The sequence below is a fragment of the Anguilla anguilla genome, chromosome 6 (assembly GCF_013347855.1).
Source record: "Anguilla anguilla isolate fAngAng1 chromosome 6, fAngAng1.pri, whole genome shotgun sequence".
In the NCBI taxonomy this organism is placed as follows: Eukaryota; Metazoa; Chordata; class Actinopteri; order Anguilliformes; family Anguillidae; genus Anguilla; species Anguilla anguilla.
This window is the reverse complement of record NC_049206.1, coordinates 39930890-39956295: the sequence shown is the minus strand read 5'-3', so window position 1 is coordinate 39956295 and position 25406 is coordinate 39930890. Positions and strand designations below refer to the sequence as shown.

Below are 25406 nucleotides of genomic sequence, written 5' to 3'. Positions count from 1 at the left end.
GGAGCGGCCTTCACGGCCTGCTCTGCCTCAAGTCCCGGAGGGGCCCCCAGAGCCACCTGGAGCCCCGGAGAGGCTCCCAGATCCGCCTCGAGCCCCGGAGAGGCTCCCAGATCCGCCTCGAGCCCCGGAGAGGCTCCCAGATCCGCCTCGAGCCCCGGAGAGGCTCCCAGATCCGCCTCGAGCCCCGGAGAGGCTCCCAGATCCGCCTCGAGCCCCGGAGAGGCCCCCAGAGCCGCCTCGAGCCCCGGAGAGGCCCCCAGAGCCACCTGGAGCCCCGGAGAGGCTCCCAGATCCACCTCGAGCCCCGGAGAGGCTCCCAGAGCCGCCTCGAGCCCCGGAGAGGCCCCTAGAGTCGCCTCCAGCCCCAGAGGCCCCGCCTGCTCTGACCCTTCCGCGGAGGCCGCCTGCTACACCAAAGTTTCGGGCTTTACTTGTGCCTCGAGCCCCGGGGGGGCCTCCGGAGCCGCCTCAAGCCCCAGGGGGGCCTCCGCAGCCGCCTTGAGTCCCGGGGGGGCCTCCGGAGCCGTCCAGAGCTCCGGAGAGGCCTCCAGAGCCGTCCAGAGCCCCGGAGAGGACAACGGTCCCATCTGTTGTCCCGCAGGGCCCGCCGCACACTGCTCTGGCCGCCCCGCAGGCTAAGCTACCTGCCTTGCCCCCTAGCGTTCGTGCTCCCCCTGGCGTTCGTGCTCCCCCTGGCGTTCGTTCTCCCCCTAGCGTTCGTGCTCCCCCTAGTGTTCTCGCGCCCCCCAGTGTCCGTTCTTCCCCTAGTGTTCTTGCTCTCCCTAGTGTCCACACCTTGCCCCCTGGCGTTCGTGCTCCCCCTGGCGTTCGTGCTCCCCCTGGTGTCCGTTCTTCCCCTAGTGTTCTCACGCCCCCCAGTGTCCGTTCTTCCCCTAGTGTTCTCGCTCCCCCTAGTGTCCACACCTTGCCCCTTGGTGTTCGTGCTTCCCCTGGCGTTCGTGCTTCCCCTGGCGTTCGTGCTCCCCCTGGCGTTCGTGCTTCCCCTAGTGTTCTCACGCCCCCCAGTGTCCGTTTTCCCCCTAGTGTTCTCACGCCCCCCAGTGTCCGTTCTTCCTCTAGTGTTTTCGCACCCCCTAGTGTGTCCAAGCCATCATTGCCCCTACCCAATGCCCCGAGACCTCGCCCTATCCATGTTCCCCACCGTGTATCTGCCTGTGCACCTGCCCCCTTGTCTAGTTGTCTGCCCGCCTGTTTGTCTGCCTGTCTGCCCACCTGTTTGTCAGCCAGTATGTTGGCCTGTCTGTCTGCTCCCCAGGCCGTCAGCTCGACGGCCAATGTGTTCTCCCGCCTGTCTGCCTGTCTGTCTGCGTGTCAATCCGCATGTTTCTTGTCTTGTCTGCCTATTTGTCAGTCCTTGTGCCAGTTTTTGGGTTCCCCCCTTTCCTTCCCTGTCTGTCTGTCCCTTAGTGTGTCTGTTGGTCTTGCCGTGTGTCTCCCCGCCTGCTTGTCCCTTTGTCTGTCCGTGTAGATCTCCTGGTGTTGTTCCCGTGTCTGTCACTCCGTGTCTTGTACCCAGTCCTGTGTTGTGTGGGTATCTGTTATGTAGGGTCTTGGTGTTTGTCGCATTGTTCCTGTCCAGTGTTTCTGTCTAGTCACGCCCCAGTCCAGTCCTGTGTGTCTACCTTGCCCCAGTCTAGTTCCTGTCCTGTTCCTCTCCAGCCCCGAGTTCCTCTCCAGCCCCGAGTTCCGTTCCTGTCCACTCCAGCCCCGAGTTCCTGTCCTGTCCACTCCAGCCCCAAGTTCCTGTCCTGTCCACTCCAGCCCCGAGTTCCTGTCCTGTCCACTCCAGCCCCGAGTTCCTGTCCTGTCCACTCCAGCCCCGAGTTCCTGTCCTGTCCACTCCAGCCCCGAGTTCCTGTCCTGTCCATTCCAGCCCCGAGTTCCTGTCCTGTCCACTCCAGCCCTGAGTCTTGTTGTTGTCTTGTTCCTGTCCTGCCCAGTCCAGCCCCGAGTCTTGTTGTTGTCTTGTTCCTGCCCCAGTTCTGTGTCCAGTCCCTGTTCCTGTCTGAGTCCTGTTCCCCCGTCAGAGTCCGGTCCCTGTTCCTGTCTGAGTCCTGTTCCCCCGTCAGAGTCCGGTCCAGAGTCTTGTTCCTGTGTTCTGTCCCTGTTCTTGTCTTGTCCAGTCCTGAATCCGGTCTCCAGCCCCACCCTCTGTTGACTCCCTCCCCGGGTCGGCCTCCTGGGACGTCAGGAGCCGTCCCTTGGGGGGGGGGGTACTGTCATGGTCCTGTGTTCCTGTCTGTGTTTCCCTTGTTGGGCCGCCAGATGGCGGCACTTCTGTTTTGTGTCCTGCTCCCCCCCTGTTAATTGTATGATTGTTTCAATTGTCTCGTTATCCCATCATTGTTCCCACCTGTGTCTTGTTATCCCCTCCTTCTGGTTTGATTGTTTTTTGAGTTCACCTGTGTCTTGTTACCCCTTGTCTATTTAAGTTCTCTGTTCCCTTGACTCGGGTGCTGGTTCCTTGCGTTTGTTCTGCCTTGTGTTTGTTACCGATGTATGTTCAGTCCATTTATACCTGCCTGCGTTCTTTTACCTGTTTGTGTTTGTTCCCTGACTTACATGTACCTGCCTGCTTGTGTTTGTTCCCTGACTTACATGTACCTGCCTGCTTGTGTTTGTTTCCTGACTTGTTTTGTTCCTGACTTGTTTTGTTCCTGACTTGTTTTGTTCCTGACTTGTTTTGTTCCTGACTTGTTTTGTTCTTGACTTGTTTTGTTCCTGACTTGTTTTGTTCCTGACTTGTTTTGTTCCTGACTTGTTTAGTTCCTGACTTGTTTAGTTCCTGACTTGTTTAGTTCCTGACTTGTTGATTTGCCCTTGTGTTCTGCCTGCCTGCGTTCTGCCCTGACTGTGTTCTGCCCTGCCCGTGTTTGAGTTCCTCTTGTTTTCTGTTTTATTTAGAGATTTTTTGAGTTCGTGTTTTTTCCCTTTGTGGCCTTGTCTGTTCCCTGCTTGTTTGCCTGTCTATAGTAAAGTCTTTGTTCCCCTCCCATTTTGGATTTGTGTTTTCTTTTCCCTCTGCGTTTGGGTCCCCCCCTACCCGCGCCGTGACACCCCGTCCCTCTCCGAACCTCCCCTTCACTACCCATCTTCCGCCGTGGCCTGAAGACTCATCTCTTCAGACTATACCTAGACTAACCACCACCACGCTGTATATTTCACTCTTTTATAATAATTTAAAAAAAAAAAAAAACCCTTTCCTGTCACTTGTTACATGTTGCCCCATCCCTGCACTTCTTGGTAATTTGTATTTGTCCTAATACTGTAGCTTATTCTTCTGTCTAGTTGGCTTTGCAGATGTTAGGCCAGAATAGTGTTCATTGTTCTCGGCTAGAAATAGCTGTACAAAATAAGTATTGTACCTTACTGAACCCGTGTTCAGCAGTTGTCTACGACCATGATATGCACTTTTTTTGTAAGTCGCTTTGGATAAAAGCGTCTGCCAAATGAATGTAATGTAATGTAATGTAATGTGACAGCATAGTCTGCCGCTTTTTAAGATGAGTCTTGAATAAAATAAAGTTGAGTTGAGTTGATAGGGCCTCCAATTTTAAATGTATAAAAAGCAAGCAAGTAAGCTTGCTATGATACAGCGTGAACGTTTATAAAAAAAACAATGAGGTTTAAAACCAAGGATTTGCAAGTGTTGAAAAAAAAAGGAAAAGCTATATTAAGTTTTGTGAAGTTTTGTTAAGTTTTAAAATGTTAAGAGTTGAAAAAAAGGAAAAGCTATATTAAGTTTTGTTAAGTTTTAAAGTGCAAAGAGTTTTTTTTTTTTTTAAGAAAGCTAAAGTAGAATAGGTAAACACGTTTTTCACTTTTCCTGCGACAAGGTTATGACTGCCTATACAGACATCAGACTATTTGTTAAACAAAGCTACTCTGTGTTTATGTATCAATCCCTATCTAAATAAATTATTCTTATTATCATAAGTCATCGAAATAATAGGTCAACCATTAACAAAGCGAACGTTGTGGGACAACGGTCTCTTTGAATTGCTCAAAATTAACTGCAAAAAGCGGGGAGCATGTTGGTGGGAGTGTCGGGTGCAGAGTTACAAATGAACCTCATCCACAGGGGATAAATTAGGTCAGCCAATCAAATCAAGACCACATTATAACTTAATTCCACTGAGAAGCCATGATCTATGGACAGGAAACACTCGAAGAACAGGGCAGCCTATCAGGTATGTAAGTTGCTAGGCCTTTAGTTTAATTTAGCATCTATAACTACATGTATAAGAAAATTATTAAGGCTCCATGTCTTGGCTTATTTCGAGTTCCTGCTCGCGACAGACGCACCCGATTCGACCCTTCACGTGTTTGACCCGTCAAACTTTCATCTTGCGTGCAGCCAGGAAGGGTCTATTCGTCAGAGTACGTTTGTCAGTTCTGTGTGTGTGTGTGTGTGTGTTTGTGTGTGTACTTTTAAAATGTTTATTTATTTATTTATTTATTTATTTATTTATTTATTTATTTATTTATTTATGTATCCTCTTTTAGCCGACAAACAGACAGAATCGATACGCGTAGTCGCGGATTTGGAACGGCCGACGCAATTAGTAGAAGCACAGGTTCACGCAGCAGTGGACTCCGAAATATACAACTTTCTACAGAGTGTGAAACTTTAATATTTATGTTCACTTTTTAACTTTTATTTTTCGGTCATATGAGTTGTGTTATTTATTTATTTTTAAAAGCCCCACGCAGCAGTGGACTCCGAAATATAGGCTACAACTTTCTACAGAGTATGAAAATTTAAAATTTATGTTCACGTTTTAACTTTTATTTTTCGGTCATCTGAGTTGTGTTATTTATTTATTTTTAAAAGCCCCTGAAAGTCAACCAGAAGCGGTCACTGAGGCCCCGACTTCTTCGACGGATACCGTTTCGGTACATTTACCAAGTCTGAAGAGAAAACGCGGTGAGATTTTATTAATTTATGATTTTGTCATTTGTGAACCTGTAGAAACAAATGTTCTCAAATCATAATTAATTATTAATTTATTTCTTTCTTTCTTACTTTATGCGGCAGAGAATGGCATTTCAGACTCCGACACGGATTTTCTAGACGTGGATTTGGATCGAGAAGCGCTGCTTCAACCTTCGGAGGCGGTACTGAGCCCTGGAACCGCAACACCATCAGAGGGCTCAACGCCAGCAGCAACACCCCCGACAAACGTCGAGGACCAAGAAACCGAAAAATCATAACTGTGTATGCAAATTGTGTCACTGTTGAAGTGTGAGTTGGACGCTTCCAGACAACGTTTGAATATTTTAGAAAAAATATTAAATGGCACCGAAACGCCCGCGAGATACACGCCCTGAATCTGAGAGTAATAAAAGACACAATGATGAAAACCGGGTGTTGGATGCTAATCATGATACTAACCATGACACTAACAGTTTAAACTTGCAACAGCAGCAAGCAGAGGTTAACCCTCACCTGTTACACGTTATTAATGATCTTAATCGAGGCACAATTAACACGCATGCAGAGATTGAACCTGTAGAGCATGGGGATGTTGATGTGTTTGGGGGGCTGCTACGCGCTTTGGACGCTGTAAACCGTGCGACAGGTAATTACGTAGAACCGGAGATAAGACCTAAAGCCGGGCACCCACCGCACGCGTATCTACCGCGAGCGCACTACGCGCGTATTACGCGCGTAACTGAAGCGTAGTTGAAGTACTGTTATTACAACGGCAGCGGGCGACGTCGTCTCCACCAGATGCGAACGCGTCGCGAACCGGCTGCGAAGCTCGCGCGACACAAGCGAACTGAAGCGTAGTTTTTCGCTTCTGTTCTATTTTTTCGGCTTGTCGCGCGTCACGATGGCCTGTTTATACACAGAAATATGCTCTAAAATGCTAGGTATACATGCTCTGATTTATATTTCATCCTTATATTACTGGGGGTGTGTCCCTAGTTCCCTCTTGCAGTAGTGGAGAAAGATAAAACCAGATAAACACCAGATATTTTATAAGCAGCTAAAAAATACAAGCCTTTTCGTTTTTCTATTGTCCTGGCAGGAAAAAAAAATTAAAACTGGAACCTGGGAAAAAGGCAAACTTAGTTTCGCTATCTTATTTTACACCACAGAAAGATGTAACCTATTGAATGATGTAGAAGTGAATGCACCGAGCAGCGGTTTGTTAGCTCGAGTGTTGGAAGGTAGTTTTTAACCAACCATTGCTCAGCCTATTTGACTTTTCCGATGTCTTCGTTCGCCGTGCTTTCAAAAAGGGCTTGTTAATAAAATCAGATAATCCACAGTGCAGATTTAGTGGTCTTGCCGATGAAAATGCACCTATTTTATAAATGAAGTTGTAAGCAAGCCTTTATTGCACTTGTACTTCAAAGCTTCCGGTGTTCATGACATTGTGGTGTTCATAAACTGTTACGCTATCTTTTTGACGATTAACTGATTTTACTAAATATGATCATATAAATGTTTTGACGTGAAAACAAGACAACACCGGAATTCCCAATGGTTGATTATGGATTATTTATTATTATTATTATTATTATTATTATTATGATCATTACATATTCTTCACAAAGTTGGTACGCTTGTTAACCAAGCAAATAAATTAATGCAGTTTGAGATTGATTATTATGTAGGCTACGTTGCGATTTAAGCTTATGGTAATTCTTTAATTTTTATTTAAAGCGTTTACTTTCTCACGTATTTACATGTGTTAAAAAATATTACCTAACAGACTGAAAAAGGTCTCTCACCAAGTATTCACTTACCCATAATCAACAGTCGTGAACAAATGTGATATACACGATGTAATCCCACTGCAGACTGCGAGAGCTACTAGGAATATAGAGCTTTAAGCAAGCCTTTGCGCGACACAAACGGAACCAGTGGAAACACGCTACGCGCCGTGCTGCTTCGCCGTGCTGCTTACGCGCCGCTTACGGTGAAGCCACACTATACGCGGCCCCGCCGCGCGGCGCCGCCGCCTCCATTCATTTTCAATGAGGGGTGGCGGCCAGGCCCCGCAATGCATGTTGGGATTGCCGGCGGCGCGCCGAGAGGCGGCGAGGCCGCGGGGGAGATGGCAAAAATTCAACTTTGACCCCCTCGCCGCGTCGCGGTAACCAATCTGAGGAAGATTTTTTTGTTTGTTATTGTTTGTTGTTACTCACTATAGCTAGACATTAGACAGCCTAGCTAGGCAGCTTATTAACATTTTTCAGAGCTAGGTTACTGCAAAAATGATTTTTATTCAGACTGGACAGTGATAGTAGCCTAGCTAACGGCGATAACTACGTTGCAGAGCCACCGACAATTTCAGGGACTTTTCTCCACGCTGCGTTCCTCTTATCAATGTCTCTGTAGGAGATTTTATTAAGTTGCGAAACCCGATACGGAAATTACGAGTTAGGTCCTCCATTGTGGAACGATAGAATGTGGAACTAAAATTAGAAAAAAATAGGGACAATTTACTTGACGGATCATTAGATCAAATCAGATTAGTTACCGCGACGCGGCGAGGGGGGTCAAAGTTGAATTTTTGCCATCTCCCCCGCGGCCTCGCCGCGCCGCCGGCAATCCCAACATGCCTTGCGGGGTCTGGCCGCCTCCCCTCATTCAAAATGGGGCCGCGTATAGTGTGGCTTCACCGGAACGCTACGCGGTGGGTGCCCGGTGTAAGTGTGGTTTTACACACAGCTTTCTCAGAAGTTATACAAGCATTGCAAATGAGCGTATATTTCACAATCTGATTGTCCAAGACAATAAGTGCTGAATTTTGAAAGGGACATCACTATGTGTAAAACAACAATGTACAAAAACAATGTATTGTGTATTTATTCCATATCAAGTAGCTGATATTGATAATAGAATGATGTTGTGTAATTATGCAAGAATTTCACTAATTTCGCTATTTAGTGAGCAGCGTTTTCACCGCTATTTTGGCATACTTCCGGCATATTGTTGGTCTTGTGTTGTTGCTGTGATGAAATATGAATTTTGGGGATGAAACTATATTTTTTATGAACTCCCAGATAGGCGCTGTCATCCAGTTTGTGACGCTTGGTCGGTATGGTTACCGACCAAGCTTGGTCGGCAGATGAAACTGGGCTGGAGATGCCTGTTAAATGGACAAACTGTGTTACAGTCGTGGCACTAAGTGGCATACTAAGTGGCATCGATTTGGTATTGTTGTAGTGTATTGTGTACTAATAAAGCTAGAACACAGAGTTTGTTGTTTATATTCATAGAAGCAATGAGTGCCTCAGTCGAGAAAGCTCAGGACGCCCGCGCCCTGGCCACTAGAGGGCTTGCGTGAGGCAGTTAAAAAAAAAACAGCACGCACATTTAGACCGCAGGGCTGAAGTTTGACCTCGCTGCTTTAGAGCATATGTTCATCTGCCCTCTGGTGGGACTATGGGAAAAATACATGTTGAAAACATTTTTCAGAGATCGTAAAAGGTAAAGAGGTAAAGCACACTGTAAGGTGTCCAATAGCTGGGTTTTTGTTTTGTCTCATCTCTTCGTGCACTTGCTACATCCACAACTACTGCTCTGACATGTCCACACAGTATCATAAACACTGAGCCATTGTGTATGTATTCTAGTATCATGTTCAAGCAATTAAGAATCGCAAATCTAATACTACATTAGAAATGTGAACAGTGGTCGGGCGATTTTCCATTAAGAGTCACACTTGGGCCTCAAACCCTAGCGTAGCTCTGACAGTAACCATTGCAATGAGAAGCACATCTCATTTAAAAGGTTTTTTTATTTTTTTACACAACTAGCACTGATGATATAGATATTAACCCACTTTGCCTCCCTTTTTTGGAATTTGTGTTAGCAACCCTGGGTCCTCACCATGAATCTTCAGGGCACCGGTTGCCAGTGAGATGTGCCTTTGCTCTGATTAGTGAAATCTATCTTATAAGCTGTGCGGCTATTACAGGAAATCAATGAAATTAGATCCAATTAAGTTTCACTTACAGGCAATATTGTACATGCATCCTAATTGGCCTCCAGTGGAATACAAAAATGGTTCAAACCTCAACAGAATATCTCTTTTGACCAGTCCAACTTCTGTTCCTTGGTTTTGCAATTAGAAATCTGTTGTGGTTAATTTATTTTGTCAAGGGTGTTTCTGCCCTGAAATCAGCTCTCGTGACACCATCATAGCAATGTGCATGATCATGACAATCTGGCAAAGTACCATAAAACCGTACCTGGATATGCACTTTAACTTACACAACCCATTGTGTATGTTCCGAAGGGACAGAGCAGATATCGAAAAGCATTCATATCATGTCAAGAACCAAATCAGCATTGCACTAATGCTAATTTGTTTTTTAATTATGTGGTAAATTCCTGGTTATTTTAGGAAGAGGACATTCATCCACCAAAATGGCATCATAAAACATTAAGATCAGAGAATGCTTTGATGTCACAAATGAAACTTTAAGCAAGACAGGAGAAAGTCAGATAAGAGCCATTATTTATTTCTTTCCCACATTTTACACATGCCGATATTACCCTGTTCATCAATACTCAAGTCATTGCTGTAGACTGAACCATGACCTCACCAGGGACCAGGAAGCACTTCCCATTTTTAGGCATAAAAAACCCACCAGGATTGAGGACAGTTGCCTCCCTGTCATCCCCAGCCCTTCAGTAACAAGTCCAGCTCTACTTAATATGGGATACTGCAGCCAGGTGACCATACCGTTTTATGAGTATAGCCTTCACCTCTTACACTGCCCTCTCCTCACGCCCATACAAACTACATGCCAAATGCACAAAAGACTCACGCTGACACCATACATATTGCACCTTTCCATTACATCTCATTTCAACAACTTCAACCGCTTTTCTTCTTAGCTTTGGAAAAATGACAGAAGTGATGAGCTATGATGCCTGTTAGAGTTTCTTTTAAACATCATACACCTAACCAAACTCCCTCAGAACACAAGTAGCAATAAATTTGCACCAAATGATTCTAAAATATGTATTGTGGTTACATAATTCAAAGAAACACTGACTGAAGTGCATTCAGTTCATTGTGACCTCTAAACATGGGGGGGGGGGTGCATTGTATTCCAATTGAAAACAAATAACATTTACTCCCGTTACCCTATAATGATACATATACACATTATATACATACTGTACAGGCATACCTCTGGGAATAAATATGCAAATGTGCAAGGATGTGCTCTTGGTCAACAAGTCCTGCTACTGCGACTGAAAAGTAACATTTGTGTCCTCCAAGCGCACTGCTGCACAGGAGAACCGCACACAAAACCTGCTCCTACACATGTGCACTCAAGCTGCAAAGGGATTTTACATTCCAGATGCCATCGAACCGCAGGCATCTTTAAAATCGCACAAAACAGTCTTCAGCTGCCACCTGGTCAAACATCGTTAAGAATGGGTTGTATTTTCCTTACAGGAAAAGGACGCCTCAGTCGATGTTCTGCAGGACATACTTATGTCAGAAACACAAGACCCTCTCTCTCAGGTAACAGAATGTCACATCACCAAAGTGATGCTTTACTTTTTAAAGTACAGAAAAGAAAGTTCTAGTTTTGGATAGCACTGTTAAGTAAAGTTGCTTGTTCAACTGTGAGACTGCATATTTATCAGTGCCAATCTCCCAGAGACTAATGCTTTTGCAAAAGTTTGCCAATAAAGCAAGAATTCATAAAAGAAAAAAGACAGTTTCTCATTTTCATCACCTAACTTCATAGACAAACATGCATTTACAAATATGCAAACCCTGTGGCTTCCAAAGTGTAATGTTGTTACTTTCAGAGCTTTTTCTCACCATAATAAGATGGCTACTTTTCCCCCAGAAAGGTAACTACAAACTCCTCTCCTCCACACCAATTAAACTTATGCTCTACACTCACCAGTTAAACTTATGCTGTACGTCAAGCAACTTGCATTCAGACATGTGACTTGGTCACTGTGCATGGCAGTTTTGCATCAGTTAGGAGATAATCAAGATAACAGAAAAAACCCAGAAATATAATGGCCAGTGATTTCACTTTTTAGAGGACCTTTTTTGGAGTAGCAGGTAGGGCAGGGGGAGCAGGGGAGTGGGCTTTTGATTATCTTCACATATCAGTGGGCCTGCAAAATATTACTATACACCAGACATATTCACATAAGGCTCCTTAAAACCAAATAAAACAACAACTAAGACTAGTTTTATACAAACCAGAATAGAAATTGTGGACACATTGTATACACAATTATGTAGAGGTTCACTCTGTCTGCACATATATATATATTTGTATGTATTATAAAAATATATTCCATCAGGCAACGGAGAGAGACGGGGAGCGGAGTAACCTGGCCATAGCAGCTGTGGGGGGACTATCCCCCAGCAGGGGGCACCGGACTCACAGGCTGGAGGCCTGGGGCTGCTGCTGGAGGCTCCTGGGGGCAGGCTCACAGTCCTTGCCTGCCTCGTCCTCCCGCATGTACAGGAGGAAGAGAGTCACGGTGGCGAAGGTGGCGGCGTTGACGGGAAAGGCGCGCAGCAGCGTGGAGGTGAGGCCGCGCGTGAACACCCGCCAGCCCTCCCTCTGCATGCTCTGCCGCACGCAGTCCCCGATGCCGCTGTACTGGTTGACTCCGCCCACCCCGTCGGCCTGCAGGCGGGACTTGATCACGTCCACCGGGTAGGTGGAGAGCCAGGAGGCGATGCCGGACATGCCCCCGGCGAACAGCAGCTTGGGGATCAGGTAGGGGTCGTCCGGCTCGCAGCCCAGCGAGCGCGTCAGCACGTCGTACGCCAGGAAGTAGACGCCGAAGCCGGGCGTCTCGCGGATGAAGGTGGTCACCATGCCGCGGTTGATGCCGCGCATGCCCTCCCGGTTGTAGATGCGCAGCAGGCAGTCCAGGGAGTTCTTGTAGAGCTTGCGCTTGGACTTCTTCTCGCCCGTGCCCTGCATCTGCATGCGCGTCTTGGCCAGCTCCATGGGGCAGCAGATGACGCACTGGATGGCGCCGGCCGCTGCCCCCGCCAGGAACTGGTGGGCGGGCGTGTCCTGGCCCAGCCTGCGCAGAGTGTGGCCCTGGACGCCAAAGACGATGGCGTTGATGAAGGTGAGGCCCATAATGGGAGATCCGATGCCCTTGTACAGCCCAAGCATCTAGAGACACAAAGCAGGGAGAGTGACAGGAAGTCAAGTTCATGGGTTCGCAAAAATTCACACACGTATGCACGCACACACACACACGTACGCACGCACGCACGCATACACACACACACACACGCACGCACGCACACACAACCCAACGTCCTTGACCGGGCAAAGCACTCATTTCAAAATGGAAGTTAAATCCAAATGCATTGAAGAATGCGATCTCACAAAACAAGGCTGTGAACCTGCATGGCCCCACCTACCCCGGCTTTTAGAGACATCAAACCGAGCCAGTAATACGATACGGTCTGGAGTGTCCCTTTCACAGCCTGCGGTTGGCATGGCGAGGGCGGGGCCTCAGCATACTGCCAAGATTCCCGGACACAGCGCGCTTTGAACGAGGAGAACAAAGCGTCTCCACTAAGTGCCAGGGCCTAGGGAGGCACCTCATCACAAGCTGCCAGCACTGTGAGCAGCAGTAGAGCCTGGTCCCCAGACCATGAGCCCATAACTCACTTAAGCCGCGTTTCCACCGCAGGAACTATACCCCGGAACTAGGAACCTTTTGAGGAACTCAGTGCGTTTCCACCGCAGGAACTAGGGTCTAAATTTAGTTCTGGGGGCTTTGTTTTACCCCCCAAAACGTTCCTGCTCGGGGGGTAGTACTTTCCGAAAGTACAGGAACCTTTTGGGTGGAGCTTGCAGCGCTGAACATTTCTGATTGGTCGAGTACTCGTAGCATTTGTGTTGTATTTATTTTCCGCCATTACCCGCCATGTTTGAAAATATGCAGCGGCAAACCAATGTATTTTCATAACTTCAAATCAAACTTGTATGTTATGCGGCGCAGTAGCCTACTTTTGGTTATAGCCTGTCAACGTCTTGGAATTATAACGTGTGCTCTTCTGTTCTTTTCTTGCTTTAGTATTCGTTTTATAAAATGCTAAGCATTCGTGCTGGGACAGCATATTACGTAGGCTACCAAAACATTCAAACGGATTAATTCGGTTGCTGAATATTTTCTTCCGGATTTTCTTTGTTAGCCCGTTGTAATTTACTCAAAACGTTTGATACAGTTATGTGAGGTATGCGGTAGTTCTGCATAATTAACATTGGTGATACAGTACAAGCAAACTGGAAATCACCTTCCGCACTTTTTATCCGGGTAAAATAACAGGTTAATTCTAGTAATCTTCCCTTTAGCTTTTTCAGACTGCCGTAATTTTACTCAATTTTACTGCCATTTTTCAATTCCACGAAAAGACCAGGAAGACTATGGACTCATTTATGGTGCATGGTTCGCATCTGGAGGGCACACTTCGCTGCTAGGCTAGCAGTAGCCTAACTTCGAAGGAAAGCAAACGGTGGCTGTACCACTACTAATTTACATTTTCACGCAAGTCCGAGTTTTCGTTCTATTCTTGTCATTTTGCGATTAGCCAAATAAAACAGCAAATTGTTTACAACGTGTGCATGTTTTCTGCTGTTAATGAATGTGTTTGAGAGGATATATGAAAATCAATAAATACAAAAGTAACCATATATAGTCATTGTTGGTAACCCGTTGTATATAAGTGGAATAAACCCCTCCGGGCTGTCCCGGTTATTAGAAAATAATGTAGGCTACTTCGGTGGCAGTATGGGGTTACAGAAGAAATCATATGACAGATGGACCGACGACAACGTCAGTGGGCTAATTTGCCTAATCTTCGCGGTACTTTAGACCCCGGTGGAAACGCAGACAACCATTGGCTGAAGGAACCTTTTAGTTCCTGGTAAAGTAGTTCCTGGGACTGAAAGTTCCGGGTAATTTTGGTGGAAACGCGGCTTTAATGACAGATTCATTCCTAAGGGAGTCATCTTACACAGAAATCAAATTACGGAATTTGAATGCTTTGCACACAGCACTTAACGCTGTGCACATACCTAGCGCAGTTTTGAAATCAGGTGTGAATGTCCGAGTTAATTTTATTACATGTATAATTTCACACATCTCAAACCATGTCAGGACCCGCCAATAGGTAGTGACGCTCAGCTCGAGCACCGCTGCTGTGGGGCACGGCGGGCGTCGGTGCCGGGCGCTTACCGATTCTTGCCGTACGATGGACTGGAAGCAGTGAAAGGTCCCCCGGTACAGCGGCTTCTCCACGCTCTGAACCTGCAGCCGTACCTGCAATAGAAACACCGCCGGTCTTCAAAGAGCTGAACCGCGAGGCCGCGAGAACACACCCTCCACATCTCAGCGACAGAGACCACAGACATACTCTAAACATCACACCATCAGCATAACAGGAAAGAGGAGCAAGGAAAAAAACAAGACAAAAATGCTAAATGTTGTGTCTTACAATGAAGTGAATGAAGATGGAATCTTATCTCTAACACGTGTTGCTTAATTTATTAAACAAATAAGTACAAACTGGGATGATCTTAACCGGACTGTCAAAATACAACTACGCTGTTTACTGAGCGTCTTTCCTTTTTTTGGGGGGGGTCACAGAATCAAGACTCAGACTGAGAGAAACAGAAGGATTCACCATGACCGTACTTACGAGGTTACACTTCCGTACAGATGATGTTAATCCCTCATCTACAACAAAGTAACACTTTTGCAGGTTAAATCATACGGCCCCTGGCTCAGAAATAAAGGTAGTTAAAGGCAGCAAAGCAGTTGGAGAACGGAAAATAAAATGAGGAAAAAACGGAAATTAAAGAGCTGTTCTGTGAGAAAACTCCTTCGGTAGCTGTCCTTAGCTATCATTTTGCAATCGCTCATGCCAGCATTTAAATAGGAACTTGAAATATAGCGGAGTCATGGGTCAAGTCTGAGTGCAACGGTAAAGGAGCCGAACTTAGCTGCAGGTTCAAATCGCAAGTGGTACAATATTATGATACCCTTGAGCAAGGTACTCCAATTTCAGGAAGTGCTCCAGATGTGTTAATGGATGTATGCAAAATGTTAATTATACAAGTGACCCCGAATGAGGGCATCAGCTACACTCACAATAAAATTGATCGCTGGGCTTTGATATGGAATCATAGCACTCTGCCCAGTCTTCACACCAGTTGCCATTAAGGTGAGGGGTAATGACGAAAAATGAAACCCTTCGGTTGGCCTGGTAAATTCTGTGTCACCCTGTGGAACTCCTATGTTTGATCTAGGGTGCAGAAAGTGCCTTGGCAGATGCGTCCATCTGGGAGACTTTAATCTGCTTTTAACAGCAAGGTTTGCCAAAACCATAAGCAGGGTCAAAGGGCCACGTTTTTCTTTATTTCTACAGGAATATGCATATGCAGTCAACAGATTGGGTTAGCCTTTGGTTTCACATGACCAGCACTGTCCTGCTGCACCCGGCTCTAGGCCAGAAACAATCTTAAGAGAATTGCAGCCACACAAATTCCAGCACAGCAGGGACTGCAAGTTACACTCATATCAGATATTAAAATACACACACAGTTATTTCCCTTGTTAACTTGCCAATGTCAATTATAAAACAAAAGAAGAAAAAAAATATACATTAAAAAAAATGGTGTTATCCAAAAATCATATTAATTTTACCGGTAAGTTGATTGGGGCATCTTGTATACAGGGGGATCCTGGAGTTAACAAAACAAAGCATTCAAAAATACAGACCCCTAAAATGTTAAGAAAAATACAGCAGAAACAGTAGTACACCTGCACTGTACTATTTAGGGGTACTGTCTAAACATACATCCTCGGGGTAAAAATGGAAAAAGCAAAGTTATTGCAAAGGGGGCAGGGACACAAGAGGTTTGGAGATGAGGCTTCGAATAGGCTTAGCTGTTCTTTAAAAGAAGTGGAACTTATGGACAGTGCCTATAAACCTTGCTGAGCAGATGTGTATGGCAGACTATAAGTTAGGCAGCAATGGCATTCATTTACATCTCAGACACCCAACATCTCCATTTTTTTAAAGGAACAAACTGTGCTCTACAGATGCCAGTTTGAGGCCTTTGCTCGAGAGAACTGGCTAAATGTGCCCATTGAATTTGTCACAGTTGTTTAAGGTAGTTCTGCGAAGCCCTTTCTACTGCCCAGAGAATTCACTGCAAACACTGAAGAGCAAATATTGAGCACTTTCGTAACTGAAAATGGGTGCCAGATATCACTTGATAGGGCCGGAGCAGAAAGGTTGTAAGAGTTTAGTGAGAATTTAAGCTTAATTTTAGAGCTGGATTATAGCATGTGTATGTGGGGGGTGCATTGGGGGAGGCTTCTTATTGTTCATTATTTCCTCTGTCTGCCATTGAGATTTATTTTACTTTTTAAAAAAATCATGCATCAAAACTGCTGTAAACCCGTAACGCAGACCAGTAAATCAGGTACACATGCACCACAGAATACGCGGACCAGATAAAAATGAAAACCCACCTTGACCGTGTCAAAGGGATGCCCTACAAGGACACCAGCGGCACCTGAAATTAAACAGGAGACACAAACATCAGATACGACAACTCCAGAAGAGTAGTGCTACTACACCACCTACCTTCACCACCTAATTCAAGAAAGGAAAAAAGGGGGAAATACAGACAGCCATTGTAAACAAACTGATGCGTCATTGATTTAAATGAACTATTTTAATTATGTGAGTGCAGACAAGCTTGACCAGGCCAAAAAAAAAAAAAAAAAAAAAAAAAAAAACAGCATAACCACACAGGCAATTACCTTGCACAGTTTCACAAGTCTGTTCTATCCATTTGTGTACACAAGGGCCTATCCTGGCATGAGATACACTTTCTTAACTCAACTTTTGGACTTCAGTGTGAAAATCAGTGACCGAACATTACGCGTTTCAGAGAAGAACACGTGCTTGCCTGTGCTCGGCTTCGCATTGGCGGAGCTTGCAGCTGGTAAATATGCCAAGGCATTACAAATTGTCACAAAAAACATTCAAAAATGTTGAAAATAAAATACGCATATCTGATGAAGTCTCCTGTAGGTTATATCAATAACCCAGCTAAAAAGCATATTCCCTAGCAATTGAATCCCGTTAACAGTTCTAAACTTTTGTTACATAACATGGAATTAAAGCAACATTAGCTTGACTAATATGGTCACTTGCTAACGAACATGCTAATGACTAACGCTACTGCTTGGATGCAAGTCATTTAAAAAAAAATATTTATGAAATATGAAAACATATTTGATGGCATTTTACAATTCAGTTCACAAAAAATGCCAGATTGATGCCAGAGTACGATATGATTCACTGCTAATTTTCAACAGTCTATCTCTTGCCGGCCACATTAATTATTTGTAGCCCAACGCTAGTTGCATAAGCAGGTCTATCATACAAGATAAGACTGTGCATAGTGTGGAAGACACATTTTCTCCAGCGAGCATCACACATTTGTGTTCTTATCACCCTCTCTTTTTAAAATGTTTTGGTTTGGAACCACTGTTAAATGAGAGAGATGGTTAACTTCATTTCGCACAATATTATACCTGATATTTTATTGTAGTTGTCTTCCGTCCGCTTAAGTGCAGTGCATGAGACACAAATCTATAGACTTAAGTCTAAATGTTCGGCAATCTTAGGCAATGATTTCTAAGATGTAGCCTAGATTTTTTCTATTTTTATGTCTTAGTTTCCCAGAATAGTTAAATAAAACTTATCAAACAATGCCTACAGTGTATGCGCCTACTGAAGCCTGATAATTATTGGAAAGGAGATGGATAGCTGTTGACGCTAATTCACTAATTCCTATCCTGGTGTTTTGAGTGAAGTAAAGCCGGAGAAATACGCTGACACCTTTAAGTGGAACTGCTGCCGCAGAACAGGCTTTAGGCTTCCCTCAAAAATAAAAAGGAGTACTCCAGTAATTTTAAGGGCAAATCCGCCTGTAATTGTGTAGAGAAAATCTAAAAATGTCAAATCCCTACTTGCCACAGTTCAGTAGGTCTTGCACAACCACTTTTTATGTGTTATCAAGCTGCTGCTACTGGTCAAGGCTAATATGCAACCCAGCCTTAACGCTCAGTGTAACAATAACCCCTGGGCAGCTCAAATCTCAGGGGCAGTCCTATTGGGCCCCCCACCATGGCCAGTGCTATATCAACAGCCTATCACAAGCCAGAAACCTTGTTAACTCAGCTGCACCACGTCAAAAGGGGGCTTGGCTGTCCTAACCAATACAGGGACGTCTCTGGGAAGCTTTGAGCAACAGGCGTGCTGCAGGGTAAAAATCAGCTGTTTACTAAACGGGTCATAAACACCAGCACCCTTGAAGTATGAAAATGGAGAGGGTGGGTCTATGTACCCAGGGGGTTCATGGCTTGATTTTCACAGCAAACCGCACTTTGAAAACTCTGGGAACGTAGCCCCACCCTCTCCATTTTCATACTTCAAGGGTACTGCCCTTTATTATTTGTTTAGTGAACAGCCGATTCTTAGCCTGCAGAACTGGCGTTGCAGAAAGGAGAGGCACGGAGAGGCTGTGGCATATTTGCATGTCCATTCCTCGAAGCAACTTTGCATATGCAACAGGGCAAACGCTGGTTGTCTCGTGGGTTTTTCAAGATGAACCCTTGGATAAACAGGATGTGAAATTTACAACGAATACCAACTGTCAAAGTATGCAACCAATTTACCAAAAGCAAGTGCAGTAAATAAACAATTCAACCCTAATTTAACCCTTCCTGTCAGTATACAAATATACAAAATGCTGAAGAGAGCTTGAAATGGCTTATTTTAAAGGTCACAAACATCTGAACGAAAGGATTAAACAATCAATCAATGCCGTCACTGTCAGACTCCCATCTATGGTGGCATGACTTGTTCAGTATAGCTTATAGATTCAGCAAGCAGCTGAGACAATGCTAGCCATAACACTTTGTTGACGGGGTGATCTAAATTGCAATCGTGAAAGGGGGGGGGGGGGGGGGTTTAACGTTTTCTCTGTCATTGGAAATAAACAAAAAGTTGCCTTTCCTTGCCTTGCCGACGTTGTGGATTTCTATGGCCATTCAAGTGTGATGACTGTGTCCTCACACACACCGCTTGTCAATAAATCCTGTTTATAAACTGTAAATAAATCTTTGTTTAGCCCCATCTCAAACAATTAGGCCTATCCCATTTTCAGCACCTCAGTAATGTAAGTTGATGAAGTAACTGCTACTAATTAAGAACAGATGATGATTAACAGTGATGTTTACAAGTGACACTCGCATGTTACAGTCAGTTCCATTACTTCCCTTCAAGGTCATCCGCCCGTATTTTAAATGTTTGTTTGTACTGTTTAATAAATTGTATTGTAACTATTAAGATGTTATTACATTTTGCTGCGCAGACAGAGTTCATTTTATGTTCGGGCACTTATATCTTGTTAGGAAATTTTATTTATTTATTTATTCACTGTGGCCGTGTCTCCACATGAAAATGAAATATACGGCACTTTTCGTGTCAAGTTGTCTCAGTTACAGACAAATGTTTTTGCTATCAGAATGATTTGAATTAGAATTAATTCTAAACATAAGTTAAGGGCTTTAAAGTTACTGGTGCCAGATAACCAAAATGCCCTAATTTCTAAACACTAGGATTTTCATCAATTTCAATTAAAGTAAGTAGGCCAAATTGTTAACCGTAACTGTTAATATAACAGTAATGTTATGGCCACATTTCGGTGGTGCAGTTTCTCCCCCCTCCTCCTCTAGTCTTTTTTTGCAAGAAGAATTATTCTACCGGCTACTCATCTCTGTGAAAAGCTAATGTTTTTATTAGCTAACTGGGTGAACGCTGATGCTTGCTAAATGCTAGCTAGCAGTAATCAAAATAATGATGAGAACGTTTCCAAATAACCTTGATATCCAACAGTCTTGGCTAGGGGAGAGGACACATTCTTTTGAAGAAACAAAGCATAACAACGGGCGTGGGGAAATCGATTTGGGCAGGCAGCCCAAATGAATTCATTGTATGGGAAACACTGAACTGTGTAATCTACTGTTTTAATTTATCAATTTCTATGCCACTCAAGTTCTGAGTAACCATGAAAGCCAGCAGACCCTGCAGCTCTCCATGACCAGAAGTGAGGACCACTGCCTTAAAGACATGCTTTTCGTAGTATTTAAACTTCCATCCATTTTCACTTTCCTTCCTGACTCTCCCCATATTAGATCAACTAATTGTTTTTATCAATGTCTTAATTAAATGAAATTTTCAAAAATTGTATATAGTCACTTGACTGTGCTGTTGGTGTGCCTATAGGAACCCCTGGAGGATGACCATTCAAATACAAGTCTAAATCCCCGGAGGTCACATAGTGGAGATACACTGGAGGCCCTACCCATGATTTATTAAATAAGAGTTGCTTTGATGGAAATTAAAGTCAAGAAAATAAATCATGACCCAATAACAAAATCATGAGTTGAAACCCCAGTTTGATGCCGATACTTGCTAGACATCTTTTATCTGAGGGGTAGGCTACATGTAGAACTGAAATGCCTCCCTCAGACAAAATTAATTTGTGCCCATTTATTGAAGGTGCAATGTGGAGAAGCTATTTCACAGCCTAGAACTGCCAAAAATGAAATGGGAGTTAATATGAATACGGATGTTGAATGAATCCACATGAAATATGTACATGGTATCTACAATTGCAACTTCACCTTAAAGGAATGACCACTAACGTCCCACACATTTTGTTGATTACCTTTTAGACAAACCCTGTAAATATGCATGCAAAAATGAACCCTATGGACATATGTAACTATTTGTCTGAACGGAAGAGGGGTGGGGGGTCACAGAGTACTGAATTTGCACTGTGGAGTTTATAATTCAAATATGTACCAAGGATAAATATGTTCTCATATGTCAGAGCATACAATTACCACAGCTAATACTAATCGAACACCACTACGTCAGCCCATTACATTCCTGAATGCCACAAATTCCATGGTTCGATACTGCATTCCACTATTTTGCACACAGAATGCTGGTTTATACACACCACATGCTTGCTTCACTCCTATGTTTGTACTGTAATTATTGTTAGCTGTATGCTTCCATGTAATTGGTGGTAGTAGCAACTTGGGCTCATCATGCCCTGCTACACTTGGTATGAAGATGTAATTTGAGTGCATCACTGGCAGAAGCCCTGGCATAGCAACAGTGACATCGTAACTAATGATATGATTGGCCACCACTGTAAGGGTGTGCACATAGCTTATCCCTTTTTTGGAGGGTTATTATCGCTGCCAATTCTCAGAAGTGGTGTTACAGTCACTGAGAGTTTATGATCCTTAAAAGAGTGTGTTAACCTCAAGGTGATTGTAGGTGATCAAGTGCTTGTAAAACCTTTTATAAGGCTTTTATTTGCCTTTTGTAGAATGGGGGTAGGGAAAATAACTTTTGTTGAACCTCAGTTATAAATGAACACAGGCAGTCAAGGTCATCAAAGCGTTTGTGTACAAATTGAGACATCGGCCCACTGGAACTCTGATGTTACGTGACATCATCCCCAATGTGATCGTCATTACCTGCCAGAAAAAGTTCCTGCCTCGTCAAGATTCTAATCGTGAACAAATACAGAAAGGTAAACGGTCAAGAGCAGAAAAAAAGGGGGGGGGGGGGGCTTTGTAAACAGCTTCTGTCAACTGACATCAAGAGCCAATCACTTTACAGAGGGATAGTCAAGTGTTGCACCTGAAGATGTGCCAAGCAAATTTATAATTTACTTTTCACCAGTCACTGTTAGGAGCATTGTAAATATATCAGTTCAAATTGATTTCTGAAAAACAGAACCAACTTAAAATACTGAAATATTTTAATGATGCTCCTTAGTGTGTAAGTACAACTATGACTATGGCACTCCAATCCACACTCGCACCACAAACAAAGTATTTTGTGGTGTTTTGAACTCACAAAGCTTTTTCTATTGATATCACAAGTACCACAAATACTGTCAACATTCCCAAGACAATTAACTGTTTACAAATCTTGCCAGCCAGGTTGCTGATGTTAGATAGGAACTGCATGTTGTATTGTGCATTCTGGGGTATTCGCTGGAGCAATACTTGCGCAGTAGTGAAACAACCTAAATAAAAGTTGAACCGCAAACTGCAGTGAGATGAGATGTCGCCAATTATATTCAAAGAAAGTTTGATGGTCTAAACTCTACGTGCCTACTTAAAACTCTAGTCTTTTACCACCTCAATTTGCTGCCATCAATCTGGCTAACACTAGCTGTGCAAGTCCCCTACCAAGATAACACAACGTTTGGGCTAATACAACCATCTTGTCATTTCCAGGCAGAAATAACGACACTTGCATCAAGAGTAACAGTACCTATTCACTTACTACAGGAATAAGCAATGCCATTTACGTAACTTTTAGTATCAACAACGACTCTGACTTAATTAGCTCTATATAACAAGGCCAGTTCGCAGGCAGGTACTAGCAACTGCCTATGTTGCCAATATCTAGAACAGCCCAGCCAGTTTGTGTAAATTAGACCACAGTAAAAAGTAGAATATCTGGATACAAAAAAGGTGCCAGAAACCATCCTGGCCCATACCTGCCTTACTGCAAATGGGCAAGAGTATCGTAGGTGTTCTAACACTTCATCCTACCTGTTTTACCAAGGGGTACTGCGCATGCGCAGTCACAATTACGACAATAAATTTACGCTACCTCTTTTTTGGACCGAAGGTTTTTAATTGCAAGTTTTTCATTATTAGTGTGGTTTTTCTTTAACTTTTATTCAATTTATGGTGTTAATTCAACCTTTCTTCAAGTGTATTGTACAAAACCAGCTTATCGTTCTGAGTAGCCTATTGACTGTTATCCAAATCCCCAAACGTTGATTGTAGTCAGGAAACACACCGATAAATTCAAGCACGCACTTTAAGGCATATTTGATTAGTGATGTTCATACTCTAATTGGTCGCTTTGTCGTGTACAGGGCAGATAACATAGCTTATAGGCGTGCCTATACAGCCATACCTCAAATAAGTAATGTTAGTTCCAAGTCATGGTGCACCAACTTTCTGCACGCAGAAGTTACAATAGGTGATGGCGGCGGGGAACATAACTTAGTCCGTACAAGCCACGTCAGCCTTATTCGTGTAGGCCTAATACAAGCGATAGGGCAGCACAATTTTGCTCTTTTTGGCACTTATGCATTTCATAAAGGCAAGTTGTTTGAATTGATATTTCATATAAAACACCAAAGGTAGCATTTTCTGATAGGGCACATTAGGCCACAGAAACAGGCTTCCTGTTTTTTTAAGGGCAATATGTCACTACTAACAATATTTGTATAATGGTCGTTTTGTGTTGGAAGCATTGTTTGTGTTCAAGAGAGTTGCGATGAGAGGAAGTGAACAGGCTTTGGCTCTTTGGCAACGAAGTCTCCGGGAAACCAAAGACAGAATATTTTTCAGATTGTTGGATGAATTGATGAAAATAATATTGTGTTATCTTAGAAACATTGTCTGATAAGGTACAAAAGGCCTACCTACTTTTCTGGCTACAAAAGTAGCACTCATCACCTGCGATAGTATTTTCCGATAGGGTAACAAAGATTGATAGACATGACTATAAATTTGCCCTACCGGTAGGACATTTCGACAAGGTAGGACAAAATAGACAGAACACCGGATGCCGTCCTGACGCCTGGCCTGCACCATCTTAATATCTCATTAACAATCCCAACACCTTAAAAACCACCAATGACTAACGTTAACTAAATTTCGAACTATCGACGACCGCCGATTCAGTTTCATAAACGTTCATTTAGCGCCACAGAGTGGAAGCGCATAAGTTCGCGCAGCATCAAACGTGCAAATCATTTCAAACGGGGCACGCCTCAACATAGACGTCGCTACCAAAGCTTACAATGAGCTGCGTCTGTGTACGACAGACTTCAGGGCTATTTTTATTCCTAAAACACATTATCAGGCCTATTCTCATGCTTCAGTGATTAACGTTACAGTAATATACGAGAAGATATTATTTTTCTAGCTAACGTCAATATTGTTAGACTACTGTTACGGAAACATATCCTAGCGGTACTCATGGCTTGCTAGTTGTCAGCCGAAACGAATGTCATTGCAACTTATCTACTTCAGCATGAATGAGACTTAGCAAGCAACCAAAATCAGTATCTGAAGTGTTTTCACAAGCCCAGTTGCTGAGACAGTTAGCTAGGTACACAGTTACAGCGACTAACAGCTGCTACCTTTAGCGAAGTAGCTAGCTATCATTATTGCATCATGCAACCAGCAAAGTAGATTTACAAGGTGTCGGCTTAATGTCAACGTTGTCTAGATAATTAGGTTGTCTTAAGAATCATATTAATTTCGATGTATTTTATATATCTAACGTTAGCTGTGTTTCAGCTTACCTCCTATACATCCCGCGAGGAAGTCCATCGCAACTCTTGTATTATTTGAGGATCTGTTTGCTAGCTGGGTAGTTTACAGTGTAGCTAGCTAATTCCCTGTGTTACGTCCTTTGCTTTAGTCGCGGCAGATAGCTCTTGTTTGGCGTTGCGTGACTTGCTAAATTACTAGATGCGTTTACAGTTTAAATCTTCCTCTGCATTAACGTAATGTTTGTGTTTATTCTATACCGTGAGACATGAACCGAGTCGTATAAATCTGTCAACAATGTAAGTACTATGAATTGATGTGGGTGTCTACAGCCTTCAGAAATCGCCGTGGAAATTTTTGCCCACGACGTAGCTAACACAGGTCCTTTCTATTTCGGTGCATGGGCGTGACGTCACTGGAGGTGTTCATGTATCCTTTCATGGAGGAATCCTCAGACCAATCTCGACATTGTGACAAAGACAACTCCCCCGTTTGCAGTCCGCCCAATGCGCTCATTGGCTCCCACAACAATTTACGAGTAAGCTTGTTTATTATGTCTAATTGTCACAGTGATGTGGTAAATTAGCAATTGCTACGTCGCTTCTGGCCGTTTCAGTAAACCCCACAGATATGTTAGTTATCAACGTCTACACAGCAAAGTCAGCATGGAATCTAACATTTAAATTTCAGATGTAGTATGTGGTATTTGTACGAATCATGTATGTCGTAGGCGGTATATGCCTGTAGGGCGATCTGTACGCCTGGATCAGTGCTGTTTTAAGCCCCTCGTCTCCTTGTGACCCCTGCTGCCATGACAGGGAACTTTTGAATCTGTAATTGATGCCTGTATTTCAAACCTTATACTTACGTTGCTGTGGTCTTGAGTTTAGAAATATGGCACAACAACAATAATAGTTTG

The 25406-nt window shown here is 43.8% G+C and overlaps 1 protein-coding gene across 4 annotated transcripts; it reads right to left on the bottom strand.

Annotated features, from left to right (window-relative positions):
* Window positions 1-9486: 9486 nt before the first annotated feature.
* Window positions 9487-24871, bottom strand: slc25a29 (solute carrier family 25 member 29). Of its 4 annotated transcripts, XM_035422966.1 has the most exons (6): window positions 24520-24871; window positions 16550-16593; window positions 15716-15753; window positions 14709-14746; window positions 14246-14329; window positions 9487-12168 (listed from the first exon to the last, which is right to left on the bottom strand). In XM_035422966.1, the coding sequence occupies exon 6, from the start codon at window positions 12166-12168 to the stop codon at window positions 11413-11415; it is 756 nt and encodes a 251-aa protein (XP_035278857.1). In that variant the 5' UTR covers window positions 14246-14329; window positions 14709-14746; window positions 15716-15753; window positions 16550-16593; window positions 24520-24871; the 3' UTR covers window positions 9487-11412. The 4 variants fall into 4 exon arrangements, with proteins under 4 accessions (XP_035278857.1, XP_035278856.1, XP_035278855.1 ...); XM_035422965.1 differs by lacking the exon at window positions 14709-14746; XM_035422964.1 differs by lacking the exons at window positions 14709-14746; window positions 15716-15753.
* Between the last annotated feature and the right edge of the window lie 535 nt (window positions 24872-25406).

Excerpts from the sequence above, each read along its gene's own strand:
- slc25a29 (XM_035422963.1), bottom strand. The coding sequence starts at position 15,776 with ATGCTTTGTTTTGTTAACTCCAGGATCCCCCTGTATACAAGATGCCCC. Across the intron at positions 14,330-14,708 it reads CTGTACGGAAGTGTAACCTC|GTACGGCTGCAGGTTCAGAG; the intron begins GTAAGTACGGTC and ends TTTCTATTGCAG. Across the intron at positions 12,169-14,245 it reads CCATCGTACGGCAAGAATCG|ATGCTTGGGCTGTACAAGGG; the intron begins GTAAGCGCCCGG and ends TTGTGTCTCTAG.